The sequence below is a fragment of the Bicyclus anynana genome, chromosome 26 (assembly GCF_947172395.1).
Source record: "Bicyclus anynana chromosome 26, ilBicAnyn1.1, whole genome shotgun sequence".
Classification (NCBI taxonomy): Eukaryota; Metazoa; Arthropoda; class Insecta; order Lepidoptera; family Nymphalidae; genus Bicyclus; species Bicyclus anynana.
The window spans coordinates 2,538,622-2,558,860 of record NC_069108.1 but is presented as its reverse complement, the minus strand read 5'-3'; the positions used below and the strand labels follow the sequence as shown (position 1 = coordinate 2,558,860).

Sequence of the window (20,239 nt, the reverse complement as noted above, 5' to 3'; positions counted from 1 at the left end):
CTGTTCTGCCAGGTCCTGCCTATTAGTTTTTCGTGACAAAAAGTATTCTACAGCCTTCATTTAAATTTATTCAATAGTTTCAGTGTGATGCCCAGTCAACATAAAATACGGACAAACAGCCACAAAAAATAAAAAAAAATTATTTTTAAAAATTAAGGGAACCGGAACTGCATTGTCAGTCTAATAGGTCATAGAGTAATAATTCGTCTGAGGTTAAAAGGTATTAAATAGACTAGAACCCAGAGCTATATAAATCCAGTAATTTTTAAAAGTTGCCGTCAACTTTAAAATGTTGCCAGTAAAACGTTCAACTATCCTCTTTGTCTTTGCCAACATTTAACTGCTTTACCGATATCCATAGACAAAATCATTTAATGTGATTATACTCTGTGAAATTAATCATATGATCCCCATAGACAATTGTCATTTTCTTTTTCACATGACCCGATGTTTGATTGACATCGCCCATTTTTTCGCCTTTTTACAACAATTTTGGGTTTAAAACGAAGTCCTATTTAACTAAATTTAATAGTCAAACGTAACGTCCACTAGTAATAATCTTGAAAATGGCTTATTGCCGTTTAGTGTTAGCTTTTTTAGTGATTTGTATCGCGTCTACGTATGGTGAGGTACAGGTGCCTGTATTTATATGGGGCGATTTGAAGACTTCGTCGAAGGCTAACCCTTTGTCCAGAGTCACGGAACCAGAATTTAATGGATTACTGAAGAAGCAGTTAGCAGGTGACCCGTTCACTGTAGTATTCATCGACAAAACACTGTCAGTCGAAGACTTTTCGATAAAAGACGACGAAGGCGAATCAGTGTTCCCTTATTTACATTCCCTAATAAGTGGGGCTACTTATCTACCCGCTGTAGACGATCCTCTGCCCGTCCTCAACCGTTTGGCCGACCCAGAGAACGTACGCCGCGTAAAAGTGACCGAAAATGGTTTGTCAGCGGAAATTGAGTCTGACAGTGGAAAAATGTTGTTCATACAGCTAAAAGACGCTAAAGCGGACGAGTCTAGAGCTGATCTGTTGCGTAGACACAACGATTTAATGGAGAACATGTATAACAAGCTCGTGGAACAGTATAAAGATGTTGTAGCTATCTACACCGCAGAGAATCCATCTTGGACTGTGTCAGAATCCCATGAAAGGTTCCGTCGTGATGTACGAAACACAGATTTGCAGAACGGCACGTTTGATGGGCTCAAACTGTACGTTAACAAAGTTTTGTTGAACGTTGACAGCGTGGAGACTAATGTAACTACGATTGATAGCGCAAGTTCGGTAATCAATGAAAACCAGAATATGTCAACAACTTTAACTTTTGGTGACGTCAGTCTGACGTTGAACTTCCTGTCCAAGGCTGGGTATTGGTATTTCAGTAAGTATCACAATATTTATTTTTATTAGAAGTTTTCCATGAAACCATCCGAATCACCTGGCTGTACAGTTAACTATACCATAGACGATTCAACGCTTGAAAAGACGGCAATTTTGATTGAAAGCCATAAATAACATTTACATGGAGCTGCTCCCACTGGGGAAGATTGCTTTTTGAACTGCCAAATTTACTTACAACACCTCTCCTCATAGTCTGTCGACTGATCGCACGAGGATAATAGAACAAAAAAAAAAAAAAAAAGAAATTTTTCATGAAGTTCTCCATTTTTAAATTATGTGGGAACCATGAAATTTTCTGGAATAAAACTAGTCATACTAATATTATAATGGTTCAAAGTTTGTATTGTTTGAATGTTTGTCTTTACAACTACTGGACCGATTTTAATGAAATTTGGAATGGAAATAGATTTTACTCTTTGTCCTGAAAAAATCCATGGTTTCCCGAGATTTGCAAAAACTGTTGATTTTGATAGTATGAATGTTTGTTACTCTTTCACGCCGCAACTACTGAAATAATTTAACTCAAATTTGAAATAGATATAGAAGAATATTTTAGCATCCCATGGATTCACCGTGCAGGTGCCGGGTCCATCGCATGGTAGAGAGAAAATCTCCAAGCAGAGTCTTGAACTTGACTACAGAATGTAGGGTTAAGGAATTCCTTGACGATTGATCAACACTCCTTCTCTGCTCGTGTTGTTCTCCCTGCCTAGCCAACTTTGGTAAGATCCTATTAGAGCAGCTTTAGATACTCGTTCTACTATAAAACTAGCTGCACTTCTAGGAGGCCAAGGTCTTTAAGCAACTTATAGAAAAATTTAGCTGGTAATCCTCTCGCACCTACTTCTACGGCATACAGACTAAATACATACATTTTTAGTTAGTTCATTTGTTAGGCCATAATATTCATTTCCTTTAATACTGTGGTCCTTTCGGAATGTTAGTCTCCCATGGCACAGTAAGCTCTACAAGTACTATTTGACATAGACTGCCATTTATCCCGAAAAATTCATACTTCTTGTTTTCTAGTATTTCTATAAAGCTTCAAGTTGAAGCTTTTTGAAGCTTTAAGTTCTATACAAATCTCAAGAAGTGAATAAATATTATTTATTTTATTTTATTTATTTATATAAAGCACGCCAACAATACACATATTAAACGTTAAAACATAAGATAACACATATTAAAGAGTTCTGATATGCATATAAACAATAGGCGCACATAACATTTATATAATTATATGTCAACACTAAACTAATTATAATATGTCAAATTTATAGGAAGGATTAAAGGTCAAAATTAATTATTACCTAATTTAAAATTTATAAAATAGTATACAATTTTAAAACAATAGCATAAAGAAGAAAACTTAACTTAATTAAATACAATTTTTAAATTAATTTACTAGGGATTATACAAAACAAAAAGAATAAATATTAAGAAAAAACATTAACATTAAACTAAATCTTACTAATAATAGAGACAATTTAATTATTATGGAGTTTAAAATGGTCATGCAACTTGTTTTTAAAGACATAGAAGGAATTGTGGAAGATGTCGATCTCCGGTATAGTTTTAGAAACTTCGTTATACTTGGCACATATTCGTCTAATGGGGGCCTGCATACCAAGGTTAGTTTTTACAAAAGGAATATGAAACAATTTCATAGTACGGTAGCGTGGATATCTACGCGGGACTGTTAGGGATACCCTTTCAAGTATGTTACCACACTTGATTTTGTTATTTAAAATCTTGTGGAGAAAGCATAAGTCCATCATATCGCGTCTTCTTCGTAGCGGTAACATTTCAAACTCCGCTAGTCGCTGGTGGTAGGGCATCCTATGCGAAATACCGGTCGATATAAAGGCAAGATGCCTAGTAAACGATCGTTGTATATTTTCAACGCGTTGGGAATGTGTACTGTAGATTGGATTCCAAATAACACTAGCAAACTCAAGACAACATCTCACCAAGGCATTATATAAAATAATTTTGGTCTTACAAGAGAACCCCTTTGTGTTGCGTTTTAAAAATCCCAAAAGCTGAGCACCTTTTTGAACAATATTATTTATGTGAGGTTTAAACGTTAATTTACTATCCATAGTGACTCCTAAGTCTTTTATTTCCAATAACTCTTGCAATATCGTGTTATTAATGGAGTAACTAGAAACAAGTGGTTTTTTTTTTCGAGTAAATTTAATGTGGAAACATTTGTTAGCATTAAGAGTCATGTGGTTGTTATCACACCATCTGATAATTCTGTTTAAGTCATCTTGTAGTAATTTAGCATCGTTGGATGATTTAATCGTTTAAGATGAGTGTTCTCTGTCTTTAATTGGTCAATTATAGTAGTCTTTTCTTCAAGTGCATCCTTAAGTTGTTCAAACTGCGCATTAATAAAAGACATGGACTCCCCGAAGCCTGATACTTGATCGTTTATTGTCTTAAGTTGAGCTGTGACAAGTTTTTGTATGGTTGACGACAGTTCCTGTTTAAGAATATTTCGTAAAGTGGATTCTGTTATATAGTTACTGTCATCGGATAAGTAAGTTGTTCCGGGGCTCTTAATTGGTTTTTTTCGGGTTGTAACGTTGGTATCAGTTGAATCGTCATCCGTTCCCTTGTATGATGAGACAGCCGATCTAACGGGTGTATGCGTGTTACCTGTCTTCGGTTGTTTGCTACAGCATTATGACCTAATAATGACCTAACTGAAAATGGATATGTGGTTAGTCTGTCATTCTACATTCTCAAAAAATAATAATAAATGTTGTAGAAAGATAATAAACTATTTGAGACTATTTAAAAAAAAGTGTCAACTAGCCTATTGTGCTAGAGTCGACATATTTCGGCATTACAACCTATAAGATACTTAATTTGTGATATCACAATTTCCAGGCTCAGTTACATACCAGCAGGCCAGTCGTGTTGTAGGGCTGCTACCACAGAATGAGTTGTTCGTTCCGCTCGGCTTCTCCTACCGATGTGGCCAGGACCTCACCTTCAGCAACACAACCAACCAGACAGTGATTGTGCAGTTTCGGGATATTAAGGTAGGCTAATAAGATAAGGAGTATATAATATATAAGATAGTATAAGGAGATAGCCCAATGGATATGAGTTCTGCTTCAGATTACGGAGGGTGTAAGTTCGAAACCGGTCTGAGGCATGCACCTCCAACTTTTCAGTTATGTGCATTTTATGAAACTAAATATCACGTGGTGAAGGCGGAAACCGGCATACAAGAAATTTTTCTTAAGCGTGTGTGAAGTCTGCCAATCTGCATTGCGTCAGCGTGGTGGACTATTGGCCTAACCCCTCTCACTCTGAGAGGAGAATCGAGCTCAGCAGTGAGCCAAATATGGGTTGATAATCTAATAAGATTAGTTTGCTTAGATATTCGTCTCACTAAAAATTACAGCTCGGCAAAAAAAAAAAATATTTTGTTTCCTTTTATTTTATTTTTATGCCAGTATAGTTTAGGTAGTTAATTTAGTTAAATAGTATTGTTTTAGTTAGTGGAAATTATTGTACGTTTTAATTTTGTAAGAGCGAAATAAATAAAAAAGTTATCAATAAAAATAAAAAAATCCTTTTTCACCACTCAAAAACACTGTTATTATCACTCCACAGCAGGGCTAAACAAGCATTTTAGTCTCTAAGGCCTCTGAGGTCTCATAAGAAGGCTCACAGTCACTCACTAGAGACTAGGGTTGCCAACCATACTATAATATATAGTATTGTACTATATTTCGGGTCTACATACTATATACTGTTGAAGAAGTATACAGTACGCAAAAATACTATATTTTTACGTTATATTCGACAGAAGCAATAGTGTATTGTATCCAAACATATCTTATTGTTAATTTTCATTAATTTTAAATTAAATGTGAAAAACCTTTATTATTTTTGACAAAAAATTTCTTGAAGAATCTAAAAAGTGCTAATAAATATAGTTTTTGCTTATTCTATAAAATACTATATATTCTTTATGTGTACTATATTATTTGGAGCTTAAATCTAAAAATGACATATTTTTTTGGAAAAATGTTAGCAACCCTACTAGAGACCCCTAATGTCATATATTTAATGGTGTTTTTCTTAGGGTTGCCATGAAATGAATCACTGGTATTCTCATATTATGCTGAGGAAAATGAGAAATAAATTTTCTTTACAATTTTATGGTAACATTTTTCAGGTGCAGCCATACTTTGCAGAGAGCAACGAAACATTGGTGTACGGTGACTCCATCAACTGCGTTGGGTTCTTCTCTGTTCCGATCTGGTCCGGACTGTTTGTGGTGTTCATCCTCCTCGCCATCACCTTCTACGGCATCATGATGATGATGGATATCCGCACCATGGACCGGTTTGATGACCCCAAGGGAAAAACCATCACCATCAACGCCGGAGAGTAAATGTATGTTTTGGTATCCAGCTCAATGTTTTGATATTAAATATTGCATGCCGATATTTTTACTCTCATCTAGTGGAAATCATGTTTTTTTTTAAAACCTGCAAAGAACAAAGGGTTCTTTTGAAGGAGATGTTCTGTTCCTGAGGCCGATTTATCCATTTACCAAATTTTATCCAAATTTGATCAGCGGTTTAGCTGTGAAATGGTAGTAGATACTTTTGCGTTTAAAATATTGGTATGGATATATTCTTTTTTTACATTTTAACAAAGTATAAAATAAACAACTATAATTAATCTAAAAAAATATACTATATAATTGTTAAAAAATTATAAACAATCTGCTCCGTTTGCAAGGCTTTATCTAAGCAATTATCGGTCAAGGTTCCTAAATGAGGAACCTCTTCACAATTCATATGCCTAATGTCTGGTCTTTTCAATAAATTATTATTAGTAATTATACATTTTTTTCCTCAAAATATACTCAGAGGCACAATTGTCCGCCCACTTTATTATGACGCGAGTGTATTAAAGTGGGCGGATAATTGTACCTCTGGGTATATATTCTATCAATATTATATTTTGAATTTCTGTTGGTGTGGCTGCAATATTTAATATTTGTTGATTTCAAATAAACCAAAATATTGAAATTGTTAATGAGCTGGTTTTTTAATGCATTTTCGAAAATCGATGCACCAAATAATATAGAGTACACGTCGTATATAGCTCAATATATTTGTATAAAAAAAAGTAAATTATTGTTAATGAAAAGCTGCTTCAAAAATTATTATTATAATGTAGATAATTTTTACAGAAAATACAACCAATTTTAATGAAAGAGCCTATTTGTTTAACATCTGAAGAATAAAAATTTAAAATGGACGAATTTATTGAAATTGGTTGATAAAAAAAAATATTGTAAGTGTGATCCATAGATAACAGAAGAAGCTTGTATTGTAGATAGTATAAGAGACAGTGTACCGAATGTTTGTATAAAATAGACACAAGTTACGTTCAAACGTAGTCTTACAATTATACATTTTGAATAAAGACTTCATTTTGAAAATAATGAGGGTGGTTGGCTATTAAAATGAAGACATTTTTCTTTCAATCGCCTCAAATTTTTCGCCAAGGCCAATATGGCGGCGCTTATAGTTTCACTGTGGTTACATAAAGCCACACTTTTTTTTGATGTGCGGTGAAAATAAAGAAAAAATTGTCAAATATTAGAAGAAAGACCTGAATTTTAAATTAAAAAAAATTCAAAGACCTTAATCAAACACATAACTATTTCATCTATATTATAGTGGTAGCTATTCTTATTGGTTGTTATTCATTTATTCACTCATTAATTTTTGAATAACATTCGAAAAATAATGAATTTACCAAAATTAATTTTAAAAACTGTGTAAAATAATAATTTTGGTAAAATAATCAGTTGTTATTTACTACTGTACAGTTCTCATCATCAAAAAAAAAAATTAAATAAGTATTTATTTTGAAAAAATATGTACAAAACAAAAAAGTTCCTCGGTGCACTGTCTACGGCCTATATACATATAAATAAAACTGCGCAACTTTGTTAAAACAATGAGACAATAAACGTCATAGATGTCTATGACAGTCTATGACACAACTTCATGTGAACGTAAATTAGATTTTTTATATAGAAAAAAATAAACCGACTATGTGCCTGTCAGATACGAATGTAGATTAAAAATAAGTGTGAATTGTGATTTGGTCGTCTTTATAAACGCTGTGTAGTCGGATGCAATATTTATGACGTCTCATAAATAAGCTAGGGAAATGCGTGCTGTGTGATGCCCTGCCGCCGCGCCGCTATGTAACCGGTGATACCCAAAATATTGTATTAACGTACGATGTTCCGAAACGTCAAATATTGCATTTGACTATACCGTGGGAGATATGTTCATCTTTTGTCTTACTTAGGGTGCCGTGTACAACTAATCACACGTTATTGCACCAGTAACGTCAGCAAGGATGACGTCATCACTATTACAATGACGTCATACGAGTTTTCATTACTGATGTATGCGTTGTTGTAATGTGTGTTAAGCTTATTGAATTTCGTGTAAAACCTATTATTACTATTCTATTTGTATTGTTGTAAGAGTAGTATGCTTCCAGAATAATTCTGATAATATACGCACTTCACTCTCGTCAAAGATACTCGGTTCGTGTAATGGACTCGAATGGACTCGCAGTGGATTTGCAGTTGTTTTAAAACAATTATTAACAATTTAAAAAACAAAGTGTCATACTAAATCTTAATATTTTTGGCGAGAGTGATAAGGAACAAGCAAAGAATTTTGCCTTATATAAAAAAAATATATGTATAAATAAGGACTAGAACTTTTGAATCATGTTGTGCTACTTGCCTTATGGTAAGATCACATTTAAGAGCTAATTCGTCATCGATAAAAATTGGAGCCAATCCATAGACAATGATAACAATAGAGAATATGCATTTTTATTTCCATATTTTGAATTTCAGACAACAAAAACTATGATAAAATATTAATAAATCTGACGTTTTCTAGAGATATATACTTAAAATATCGAACATATTTTAAGCATTTAAACACCAGAATACAAGAGAAATAAATAGTTAATTAATTTGATTTGATTTATGCATATTCCCTATTGTGCCACCAGCTCTTGTACTATAAATTGTAATTAGTTTGTTTCTTAAAAACAACAATTCTAAATATACCGAGCTTCAAAACAAATATAATGGCGTAGATTTAAAACAAAATTAAAATTATTGTCTTATTAATGAAAATGAGTGCCCTCCATATTAGTGCCAATCCAATATTTTCATTCCAATGTTATATTACGAATAACAAAATGGCTGAACTATTGTAATTAATGGGAAATGAAAATTTTGTATTTATTATAAGTGAATTTCATAAAATGGTTTATACGAACGGGGTTTTAGATTTACGTCTTTTTTGTGTAACGAAAGGAATCCTGTTATTACAAAATAATGAAACTTATTTGTAACCTTTCGTGGATCTATTCGGATGCAATTTTTTTGACGTCTCGGAAATAAGCTGCGGGTCATAGACAAGACGCGAGAGGCGCGTGTGGGGTGATGCTAGGGTTGCCAACATTTTTTTGAGAAAAATATAGTATTTTTCGAGATTTAGCTATAAAAAATGTAGTATGCTCCAAGAAAATATAGTATTTTACGGAATAAGTGAAAAAGAAAACCATTTATTTTCATACAAACTACCTATATATGTTTGGATTTCTTACATTTTTAAAGTTTTTTGGTTAAATAAGAGTAGTGTTTTAATGATTTGCTTTCTTTTAGCAAATTAAAAACTTTTTTTTTTGAAATATCACCAAGTAAAGTTTTTTTTACTTAAAATATTTTTAAACTCCGCTCGTATAAGCTTAGGATTTAAGCGAAAAATATTACAGAAATCATAATTATTTGTGTAAACTATACACCAATTGTAAATATTTTTTTTTTGGATTACTTGTTTATGCAACATATTATTTATTATTATTTCTTTGTTGTTTTGATGAAAGTATTACTGAAATAATAAAAATAATGAAAGAACATTTTCCGTTTTTTCAATTTTTTCTGTGTATGAGTAATTATTAAAATAATTATTTGTTAGGTGTTTTCCTAATTGGATAGTACCTTACTGTTAAAATGTTAAGGAAATAAATGCTTATTACGTATGTTCGAAAGCTGTTTTATTCATAGACTAGCGGAATCCTGTGGCTTTGTCCATTATACCGCATGAAAATATGAACATATATTTTTTTATTCAGGATAAAAATTAGCCTTTATGTTTCTCAATAACCTGCTATATCTTTCAGTACAAAGATTTTGGAGAGATTGAGATTATGCGGAAATAAACAATTAGGTACAGACAGTAAGCTAAGCGCACATTAATTTCAAGTAAGTTCTACATAGCCATTTGAACAAATGGTGTACAACCAAGGTACGATTTAATAATCCTGAGTTGACATTGATTTGAAAATTGGTTTGGTTTGAAAAATTGGAAAAACCAATAATATTGGTTTCTTCAACTATTTTAAAATCAAAATTCTCCATTTGATTGTAATTCAAAATTATGCGTAATTATTTAATGTTTTTAATTAATATGCGTAATTGTTTAATTCAAAAAAATCCAAATTTTTCATCTAAGTAGATTCATTTCTTCTCATTGGAGTTATGTTCTTTGGTTTTATTGCATATTATACCAAGGAGTTTTATTGAATCTGCGAGGCTGTAAATGACTAGAGCTCCGAGCCAGTATATTGAAAAAAAAAAACATACGAAACTGTGTTGCCAACTTATAGGAAAGTCCACAACTGTGGGGGGAAAAAGAAACACTTTATTATATAAAAATGAATAGCTTTAACCATAACCATGTCTTGCATTGTATGATAAAAGTATGTATTCATATTATATGTACTATTAACTGTAGCGTATATGGTATTGCTATAAACATTAACTTTAATAATCCCTCCTTACGGGAGGAAAACCGTTTAATAACGTTACGTGTTACAGCGCCACTCTATCTAGCTTGCGCTCGTGCGAGTATACACTTTCAATATTAAATAGTCCAACATGTTTTTTTAAAAAATATTTTCGCTATAAGATAGAAGCTAATGTACGAATTCTCACCTAATTACGATAAATATTTTTCAATTGTTTTTAAAATTTTTTAATCTTATTTATTTCACAAACATATAATACAGACAATCTTTGTTTTTATGTACGTACCTATTAATTAGTTAATTTGCCCGAAAGTCTTCAAATTTCACACTAATTACAGATAATAACTTATAATTATATTATATTTTGGTCTGAGTTCCAAATCTATTCATGATCCCCATTTTTTTTTTGATTAGTGGGGAATTCAGAAAATAGGTATGGGCAATAGTGGTAAGAATAACCGCCAAGCCAACCAAAGAAATATCAAATATCAATAGCTAATCCTGAGTAAATATGTATAATATGATCGCCATCTTGTTTTGACTTTTGGCGTGAGCCTACCCGTTCCGTTGTAAGGTTAAATAGAATTAGTAAAAATACAATAAAGTGAAATAAATACGGAACACACCATAGGTCAGACGTCAGAGACTGAATTACAAAACTGGTGCTGTTACATTTACGCCAACAAGTATTTTAACAAAGATTTACGCTGTTAAGCATGGTCAAAGGAAGATTCTGGAATTCTCTTCGTTATTCTTTCAGAAGGTTCCGCGTCCCTCCAATGCCTCCGTGAATAAGTAAGTTGTAACTTGTAAGATGTAGTCAAGAGATTGTTTACTTGCTTTTACTGCCGCATCGAATTCCGAAGTTAAATTCAAAGTGAAATTGGGTGAAACTATTTTTAATGGTCGCCTAGGTGATGCTGCTTGCTTCCAAAAACTTTGGTCTTGGCGGTAAAACTGACTGTAATTATCACTTTTAGTTCAGATGATAGAGAATAGTGATAAAAACTGAGACCATAGACCTATAGTGCTCAGAGTCATGGTGGCATAATACCACACCAACTTCCATCTTGTAAAGTTAATATAAAAAATTAATATTAATATCACGTAAGCTCTTATAGTATCTGATATTTCAACAATTTCAATATTGTAATGAATCTCATTACGCACATGTGCCGTAATGTAAAGTAAATTGCACATGTCCATCCATCCATGTAAGCAAAAAGTTTTTATGTCAGAAAAGTGTTCAACATTTTATGAATAAAATTAACTTTGTGAGATAAAATATAATAAATAAACATTTAATTCTTTAATTTTAATAATTTTGACAATACATGACAACCATTTAACTGTAAAGGAAAAACAAAAATATTAATTTACTTTATTAGTAATACTGGCTGTTTTTGGTGCATTTGCCTAAAAAAAGGTTGGTGCTCGCACTTCACTGTCTGTGTTTAAAATGACAAATGTCATCAAATAGAAAACAGTTAACAGGCATAGATGCATATTCATTTTCAGAAAGTGTGTTCAAAGTGTGTTTCCTCGCAATTGTGACACAAAACGTATGATATGTTTGATATAAACATGGTATTTGATAATTACAGCCTCCACTTCTATTCTCTTTTACTATAGCTCTCGCCGTCGGCTTGAGCTGCAATATCGCCTCGGCTATAATTTTCAACTTACAGCACTTAATATACTTATGTTATATTGATTATATATATTTGTGAATTTATCTTTTTTCATAATATTGCATCCTGTGATGATGATGATTGGTAGTATATTAATAACCATTTTTTTTTTTATTTGCAGTATCTCATCAGGACTACAATTTTGAAATCAATCTTTACTCATAAAAGTATGCCAAGAAATGAAATTGAAGATAACGGTTTCTGCATCGCAAAGCAAAAACAAAGGAGGCCGGAAGATAGTAAAATCCTTTTTACAACAAAATGATAACTACAACAGCTACAAAGTGCATGCTTAGAAAAAAAAATATTTATTATGGTTCTGGAAAAAAATCTTGATAAATATCTGCGTAAAGTGAAGAATAGACAATAAACAAGGGAATGTGAATTGAAACATTCATTAAATTGAATTTTTCAGTTCACACTGATGCAAAACCTATAAAATATTTTTAACTTTTATTATCAGGTCATTGCTGCCTGTACTCTGTTGATAGATATAAATGTGCCTCAGTTGCGCCTTGGTTTCTTCAGCCATATTTATTATGGTTACTTGCTTCTGGAAAAGTCTTGATAAATATCTCACAAAGTGTAGAATAGACAATAAATAAGGGTTTTAAATCAAAATGAATTGAAACATTCTTTAAATTAATTTTTTTAGTTCACACTGATACACAAAACCTATCAATCTTATCATCTTTTTTGACTTTTTATCAAGGTATTGTTGCCTCCACTCAGTTCACCGATATTGCTTCAAGCAATGGATCAAAAATGCACCTCAGTTGCGCCTTGGTTTCTTCAGCCATATTTATTATGGATACTTGCTTCTGGAAAAAAATCTAGATAAATATCTGCGTAAGGTGAAGAATAGACAGTAAACAAGGGAATCAAAGTGAATTGAAACATTCATTAAATTGAATTTTTCAGTTCACACTGATACAAAACCTGTAAAATATTTTTAACTTTTTTTATCAGGCCATTGCTGCCTCCACTCAGTTGAGCAATAGTGCTTCAAGCAATGGGTTTAAAATGCGCCTCAGTTGCGCCTTGGTTTCTTCAGCCATATTTATTATGGTTATTTGCTTCTGGAAAAAAATCTTGATAAATATCTGCATAAAGTGAAGAATAGACAAAAACCAAGGGATTAAAATCAAAGCGAATTGAAACATTCATTAAATTGAATTTTTCAGTTCACATTGATATTCACTCAAATCTTATAATCTTTTTTGAACTTCTTTATCAAGGTATGGTTGTCTCCACTCAGTTGACCGATATTGCTTTAAGTAATGGGTTAAAAATGTGTCTCAGCTGCGCCTTGGTTTCTTCAGCCATATTTATTATGGTTACTTGCTTCTGGAAAAGTATTGATAAATATCTCACAAAGTGTAGAATAGACAATAAATAAGGGTTTTAAATCAAAATGAATTGAAACATTCTTTAAATTGAATTTTTCAGTTCACACTGATACACAAAACCTATCAAATCTTATCATCTTTTTTGACTTTTTATCAAGGTATTGTTGCCTCTACTCAGTTCACTGATATTGGTTCAAGTGATGGGTCAAAAATGCGCCTCAGTTGCGCCTTAGTTTCTTCAGCCATATTTATTATGGTTACTTGTTCTGGAAAAAAGTCTTGATAAATATCTGCATAAATCGAAGAATAGACAAAAAGCAAGGGATTAAAATCAAAGCGAATTGAAACATTCATTAAATTGAATTTTTCAGTTCACATTGATATTCACTCAAATCTTATAATCTTTTTTGAACTTCTTTATCAAGGTATTGATGCCTCCACTCAGTTCACCAATATTGCTTCAAGGAATGGGTCAAAAATGCGCCTCAGTTGCGTTTTGGTTTCTTCAGCCATATTATGGTTATTTGCTTCTGGAAAAGTCTTGATAAATATATCACTAAGTGAAGAAAAGACAATAAATAAGGGTTTTGAATCAAAATGAATTGAAACATTCTTTAAATTGAATTTTTCAGTTCACACTGATCCACAAAACCTATCAAATCTTATCATCTTTTTTGACTTTTTATCAAGGTATTGTTGCCTCCACTCAGTTCACCGATATTGCTTCAAGTAATGGGTTAAAAATGCGTCTCAGCTGCGCCTTGGTTTCTTCAGCCATATTTATTATGGTTACTTGCTTCTGCAAAGACATCTTGAAAAATATCTACAGTCCTACATAAAGTTTATTAATATTGACACTGTTTTAATTTACAATAATGCATCAGTGTTAATGTTAATTGTAAAAACAATTCTTTAGTGTTAACAAAATAGCTGTGTGCTGTCAGGGCTAAAAGATTGATCAGTCTTTTGTATGTCTTTTCAAAATAAAACGTTTATTTTGTATTCTCATTAAATTAAACTTTAAAGTGAAGAATAAACACGAACAAGGGATGAAAATCCAAGTGAATTGAAACATCCATTCTCAGAATACAGGAAACATCAGAAGGTGTGATCACGCATGGGAATGAAGCCGTTGAAATTACTCTTTTCTTGGTGTACTTTCACGAACAAGAGATTTGTAACTCTGTGAGGGCTGTGTTGTGTGACCTGCTACAGTTACAGTTACAATGCGTGCTTTATAATGAACGTGGCTTCTGATGTTTTCTGTATTCTGAGTATCCATTAAATTAAAATTAATTTTTCAGTTTACTATAAAATTGAAATTGAACTCTATGAAAACTGGTTGTTGTGATAAAAATTTGAAATTGTTTAGTATTGACAAAATAGCTGTGTGTTGCCATCAATTTTTCTTTCAAGGTATTTCTGCCTCTACTTGTTTGAACATCATTGACGGCCTCCGTGGCGCAGTGGTATGCGCGGTGGATTTACAAAACGGAGGTCCTGGGTTAGATCCCCGGCTGGGCAGATTGAGATTTTCTTAATTTGTCCAGGTCTGGCTGGTGGGAGGCTTCGGCCATGGCTAGTTACCACCCTACCGGCAAAGACGTACCGCCAAGCGATTTAGCGTTCCGGTACGATGTCGTGTAGAAATCGAAAGGGGTGTGGATTTTCATCCTCCTCCTAACAAGTTAGCCCGCTTCCATCATAGACTGCATCATCACTTACCATCAGGTGAGATTGTAGTCAAAGGCTAACTTGTAAAGAATTAAAAAAAAAAAAGGACAACAGTGTTTCATGCAATGGGATGTCAAAATTGAAAATGAGCCTTTGTTGCGCCTTGGTTTCTTTAGCCATATCATGGTTACACCTGTGTCTGGAAAAAAACGAAATATCTGCAGTCCTGTAATGCAGGTTCTATGTAATGTTCATTAATATTGTATTTTTCATTTTACAATATACAAATATGTCAGTTCATTTTAGCAAAATAGTTGCATGCTGTCACGGTAAATAAGATGGTTGTCATTCAGTATGGTACACCTTGTCTCTTTCTTTATGTCAAGAAACTAAGGATTCGAATATAAGTGAATTGAAACATTCTTAAAATTGAATTTTTCAGTTCACACTGATACACAAAACCTATCAAATCTTATCATCTTTTTTGACTTTTTTATTGTATTGTTGCCTCCACTCAGTTCACAGATATTGCTTCAAGCAATGGGTCAAAAATGCGCCTCAGTTACCCCTTGGTTTCTTCTGCCATATTTATTATGGTTACTTGCTTCTGAAAAAAAAGTTGTGATAAATATCTGCATAAAGTGAAGAATAGACAATAAATAAGGGTTTTGAATCAAAATGAATTGAAACATTCATTAAATTGAATTTTTCAGTTCACATTGATATTCACTATCAAATCTTATAATCTTTTTTGAACTTTTTTATCAAGGCATTGCTGCCTCCATTCTGTTGAGCGATAGTGCTTCAAGTAATGGGTTAAAAATGCGCCTCAGTTGCGACTTGGTTTCTTCAGCCATATTTATATTATGGTAACTTGCTACTGGAAAAAATCTTGATATATATCTGCAGTCCTACATAAAGTTTATTAATATTAATACTGTTTTTAAGTTACAATATACACATGAGTGTTAATGTTAATTGTAAAAATAATTATTTGGTATTAACAAAAAAGCTGTGTGCTGTCAGGACAAAGAGGATGTTTGGTCTTTTGTATGTCTATTAATATAGTCTATAGAAAAAACGTTTATTATTTTTCATTATTTCTTATTGTTCATTAAATTAAACTTGAAAGTTAAATTGAAACATTCATTGAATTGATTTTTTTCAGTTTACACAAATTGAAATTGTTTCGTATTGACAAAGTAGCTGTGTGCTGCCATCAATTTATCTTTCAAGGTATTTGTGCCTTTTAATACATCAGTATTAAAGTAAAAGACAATAAATAAGGGATTTTAATAAAAGTCATTTGAAATATTTATTAAATTGATTTTTCCAGTTCACACTGATAGAGAACCTATCAAATCCTTTCATCAACTTTTTTATCAAGGCATTGCTGCCTCCACTCTGTTAAGTGATAGTGCTTCAAGTAATGGGTTAAAAATGCGCCTCAGTTGCGAATTGGTTTCTTCAACCATATTTGTTATGGTTACTTGCGTTTGGAAAATAATTCATTGTCCACCAGTGCTCATTATGGATGTTGAACGTACCCGCACGTGTAAATGTGGACTCGTCTGTCCACAGTATGTTTTCTTCGGGATGTTCGATGAGCCATCTGCACAGAGACATACGTGGTTGTGGATCAGTATAAAGACTGAGTTCGTCGATAGTGGAAAGGGTGCATTCCTTCCTTGTGCAACAATTTCCATACACAGAACTTACTAACTCCGAAATCTCTCGCTGCTACTCTAGTACTTCGTCGCGTATGTCTTTCAAAATATTCGAGTATTTCCTCTTCTATCACAGGCGAGTAACGAGGGTGACCGCGAGCTTGGGCATGTCCAGGTGTTCTGAATTGACCGTGGTCATCAGTCTTTGGGTCGCTGCTAAAATAGCTTGGTTGCTTGGCACTTGAGGATTGATTATACCTCGACTACGTAACATCTGAATGTTACTTGGCGTTCCATATAATCTTTTTGCTTCACTTAAATTATCACCCGCTATTTCTATCACCCATAATGATATTATGTTAACAATCTTATCAGTCATGTCTACAGACCCTTTCGATTTATTATAATCCAAAATAACTTTTGGTTTCCGAATCTGTTTGCCTTTTTTTACCACCACAGCAATTTTGTCGGAATGCTTTGTCGACCGCATAAGCACGTCCCTCTTATCTTTCCATTTAAGCACTGTTACTCCATCTTCATTCTCCATAGCCATTGTTTCACCTTTTTGCAGTTTCAAATCAACAACAGCCTTAGGCAATCCTCTTCTGTTTTTTCGCAATGTGCCAATTAAATGGGTTTGCTTCATCAATAACGGATAAGCCAGTTACAAGCTAGTGTATCAATTATCAGTTGCTAGCGTGTGACCTTTGTCAAATATATTTTCACATAGCGCCATCACCACATTTGTTGGCGTAGTATTTATTGCATCAATGTTTTTCCCACTATACAAATTAAGAATGAGTAAGAATTATTACTTTTAAAATGTTATTGTGCTCCTCTTGTAACTTGGAGAATGTTTCGGTCGAGGAACAAGCTCTTTTTTCAGGATGGGGGTAGATGACAATTTTAAGGATGGATGGCCTGAGGATGGAATGGATTCGGAGGATGCCATGACTGGGGATGAGGGAATAGGTGGAATATTCTCTATTATCTCCCTTGGAACTTCAAAGATTTTCCGACATGAAAGTAGAAAAAATAGCTTAAACATACATTTTAGCCAAAAGACAAAAACATGCCACATTAAATGGAATTAAACAATACACACATAGGCCTATTTCCGTATCTTCAGGCCCAATGCCTGTGGAGGCCTCTTTTCCTATAATGGACAGCACCTTATTGGTAATGTCCGATACTACTGGGACAGTAATACAGTTCCCAGTAGTGTGAGACGAGGCTGGATTTTCAGAACGTGAGTTTTTCTTAATGTCCTTCCATGTCTGCAAATAACATGATAAAGATGACAGGATTTGTTTTTGTTGATGGGACATGCTGTTTAAAATGCTGCAGCTATTGCAAAAATGTATCACCATTCAAGCAATGCTATATAATGGTGGAGCTCCGATCATCAAACGCCCGTTTTTGTCAATTTTTTTTTTGCGGAAAAATATAATGGCCAGTGACAATTCATCGCAAAAGTTGTTGTTTTTACACATATATTACTGTTCCTTAATATGTAAGAAACCACATCTTGTATGTCGGAAAACATTTCTATTGAATAGCTAGGTATGAAAGCAATTTTCCTTTCATTCTGTCTTTTAAATTTGTAAATTCACAATTTTTGCCATTTTTTTCTTACATTTTTTTTAAACCACAATTCAAATGTAGATTTGATTGAAAGAATCCGAGATGTGGTCATTGTAATCAATTTCGTTAGGATCACAATTTGAGAGTAACTTTTTTCTTGTGCTGTTGCAGAATGTTTCTTGCAAAATCCCCTTCATAATTCGATCCCTTAGAGTTGGAACTGGGAAAAAGGGCGTCATCGCCACATTGACCGTAGTGATAGTTGGATGAATGTCCAGCAGAATGATCTGCCGATTGAAAGAATCCGAGATGTGGTCATTGTAATCAATTTAGGATCACAATTTGAGAGTAACTTTTTTCTTGTGCTGTTGCAGAATGTTTCTTGCAGAATCCTCTTCACACGATCCTTTACAGTTGGAACTGGGAACAACAATGACGTCATCGCCACATTGACCATAGTGATAGTCGGATAAATGTCCGCCAGAATGATCTGCCGATTGAAAGAATCCGAGATGTGGTCATTGTAATCAATTTCGTTAGGATCACAATTTGAGAGTGACTTTTTTCTTGTGCTGTTGCAGAATGTTTCTTGCAGAATCCTCTTCACAATTTGATCCTTTAGAGTAGCTACTTATATTATTATCTAACAATGCAGCTGAAGCAACTTCAGAATTAGTACATGTGGGATTTATATTTCGCACACCGTGGCACTGAATAGCGCCAAAGAAATTCTCTAAATTCGGATCTAAAATTAAATGCGTCATCCAAAAGGTCTTCAAATTGTAATCCTTTTGTAATTTCTTTTAATAAACTCAACATTTTGTATTGTCTAAATCCAGTTATTATTAGATGGTATACATTTTATTCCCGTCGTTATCTATCAATTTCATAGATTTTAGCAGCTTAATCTTGGCTCTCTTCCACAAAGATGTGTGACTTGAAAGACGATGTTGTTGTCACTGATCCGCGAAGCTCTTTGGATCGCTGTTTCTTAAAGTTACCAAAACAACCATTTAATGAGTCGAATGATTCGTCAAAAAATATCTGCTGTGCCTCTGCAATCCTCAGGAATAATACCCGGTTTGAGATTCTCATAGCTCATAAATTTTGATACATCCTTTTTGCGGATTCAGTATAAGCTGGCCGATATCAAGCCTTCCACAATAGAAGGCTCTCATCCAGTGCAATATTCAGTGCAGTGTATTATACATTTGCCGCTTCCTCCTATAACAGTATTCTCAGGACAAAGTGGAAAATCTGAATGTGAGTCATGTAAACTTTGTGGGTATTCTAAGTCTAGTTCTAAAATATAGCGCACATTAGAATTATTAGGTATATTAAAATCAACATCGCAATCAACCCACTCAACACCACCAGTAGGTAGATATTGAGGCATAGCCCAACCATTTAAATCATAGTCAGGCAAATTCGTTGTAGACACTCCCATGATATGCGGGCGACGGGGGGAAGGACTGCGCGGATGTGAAGTCGTGCGCGTGGGGCATCGCTGCCCCCCTCCCAGCCACGCGGACCATCAGGAGTGTTACGAACGATTTTGGCAAGCTATATCATCTAAATATGTGAGTTAGGATGGAGGGGGCTTTTTCGTCAAAATCTCCCATGTAAATATTATTATCGATTACTACACTGTGAAACCCCATCACGTATACCTGATTTAACAAAAGCAACTTTATCATAATCGGTAAGCAGTTCCAATGTTACTTGTGTATGCTTCATCATTGCATCCCAACTAAGACCAATACCTTTAGACAACACTGTTCTATACTCCCATACAAACAATTCATAATAGTACTTAAGTAGGTAGGGGTACAGTAGGGGTAGAGTAGAGGTAGCAGTAGGGTAGGGTAGGGAAAAAGTCAAAGCAAAAGCAAATAAATTTCAAAAATCAAGTAAAGATAGTTTCATACATTCTTATTTATAATGATTTCCCATTGTGGGTTGGCACA

The 20,239-nt window shown here is 33.5% G+C and overlaps 1 protein-coding gene and 1 long non-coding RNA gene across 2 annotated transcripts; both read left to right on the top strand.

Moving 5' to 3' along the window:
* The first annotated feature begins 422 nt into the window (after nucleotides 1–422).
* Nucleotides 423–8,834, top strand: LOC112047094 (V-type proton ATPase subunit S1). Its single transcript, XM_024084016.2, has 3 exons — nucleotides 423–1,389; nucleotides 4,308–4,462; nucleotides 5,611–8,834. Exons 1-3 carry the CDS (start codon nucleotides 567–569, stop codon nucleotides 5,827–5,829), a joined length of 1,197 nt encoding a protein of 398 aa, XP_023939784.1. The 5' UTR covers nucleotides 423–566; the 3' UTR covers nucleotides 5,830–8,834.
* Nucleotides 8,835–10,818: 1,984 nt separating this feature from the next.
* On the top strand, nucleotides 10,819–19,084 carry LOC112047115 (uncharacterized). Its single transcript, XR_008252166.1, has 2 exons — nucleotides 10,819–11,102; nucleotides 12,120–19,084. It is a non-coding gene; the product is annotated as an uncharacterized LOC112047115 (long non-coding RNA).
* The last annotated feature ends 1,155 nt before the right edge of the window (nucleotides 19,085–20,239 follow it).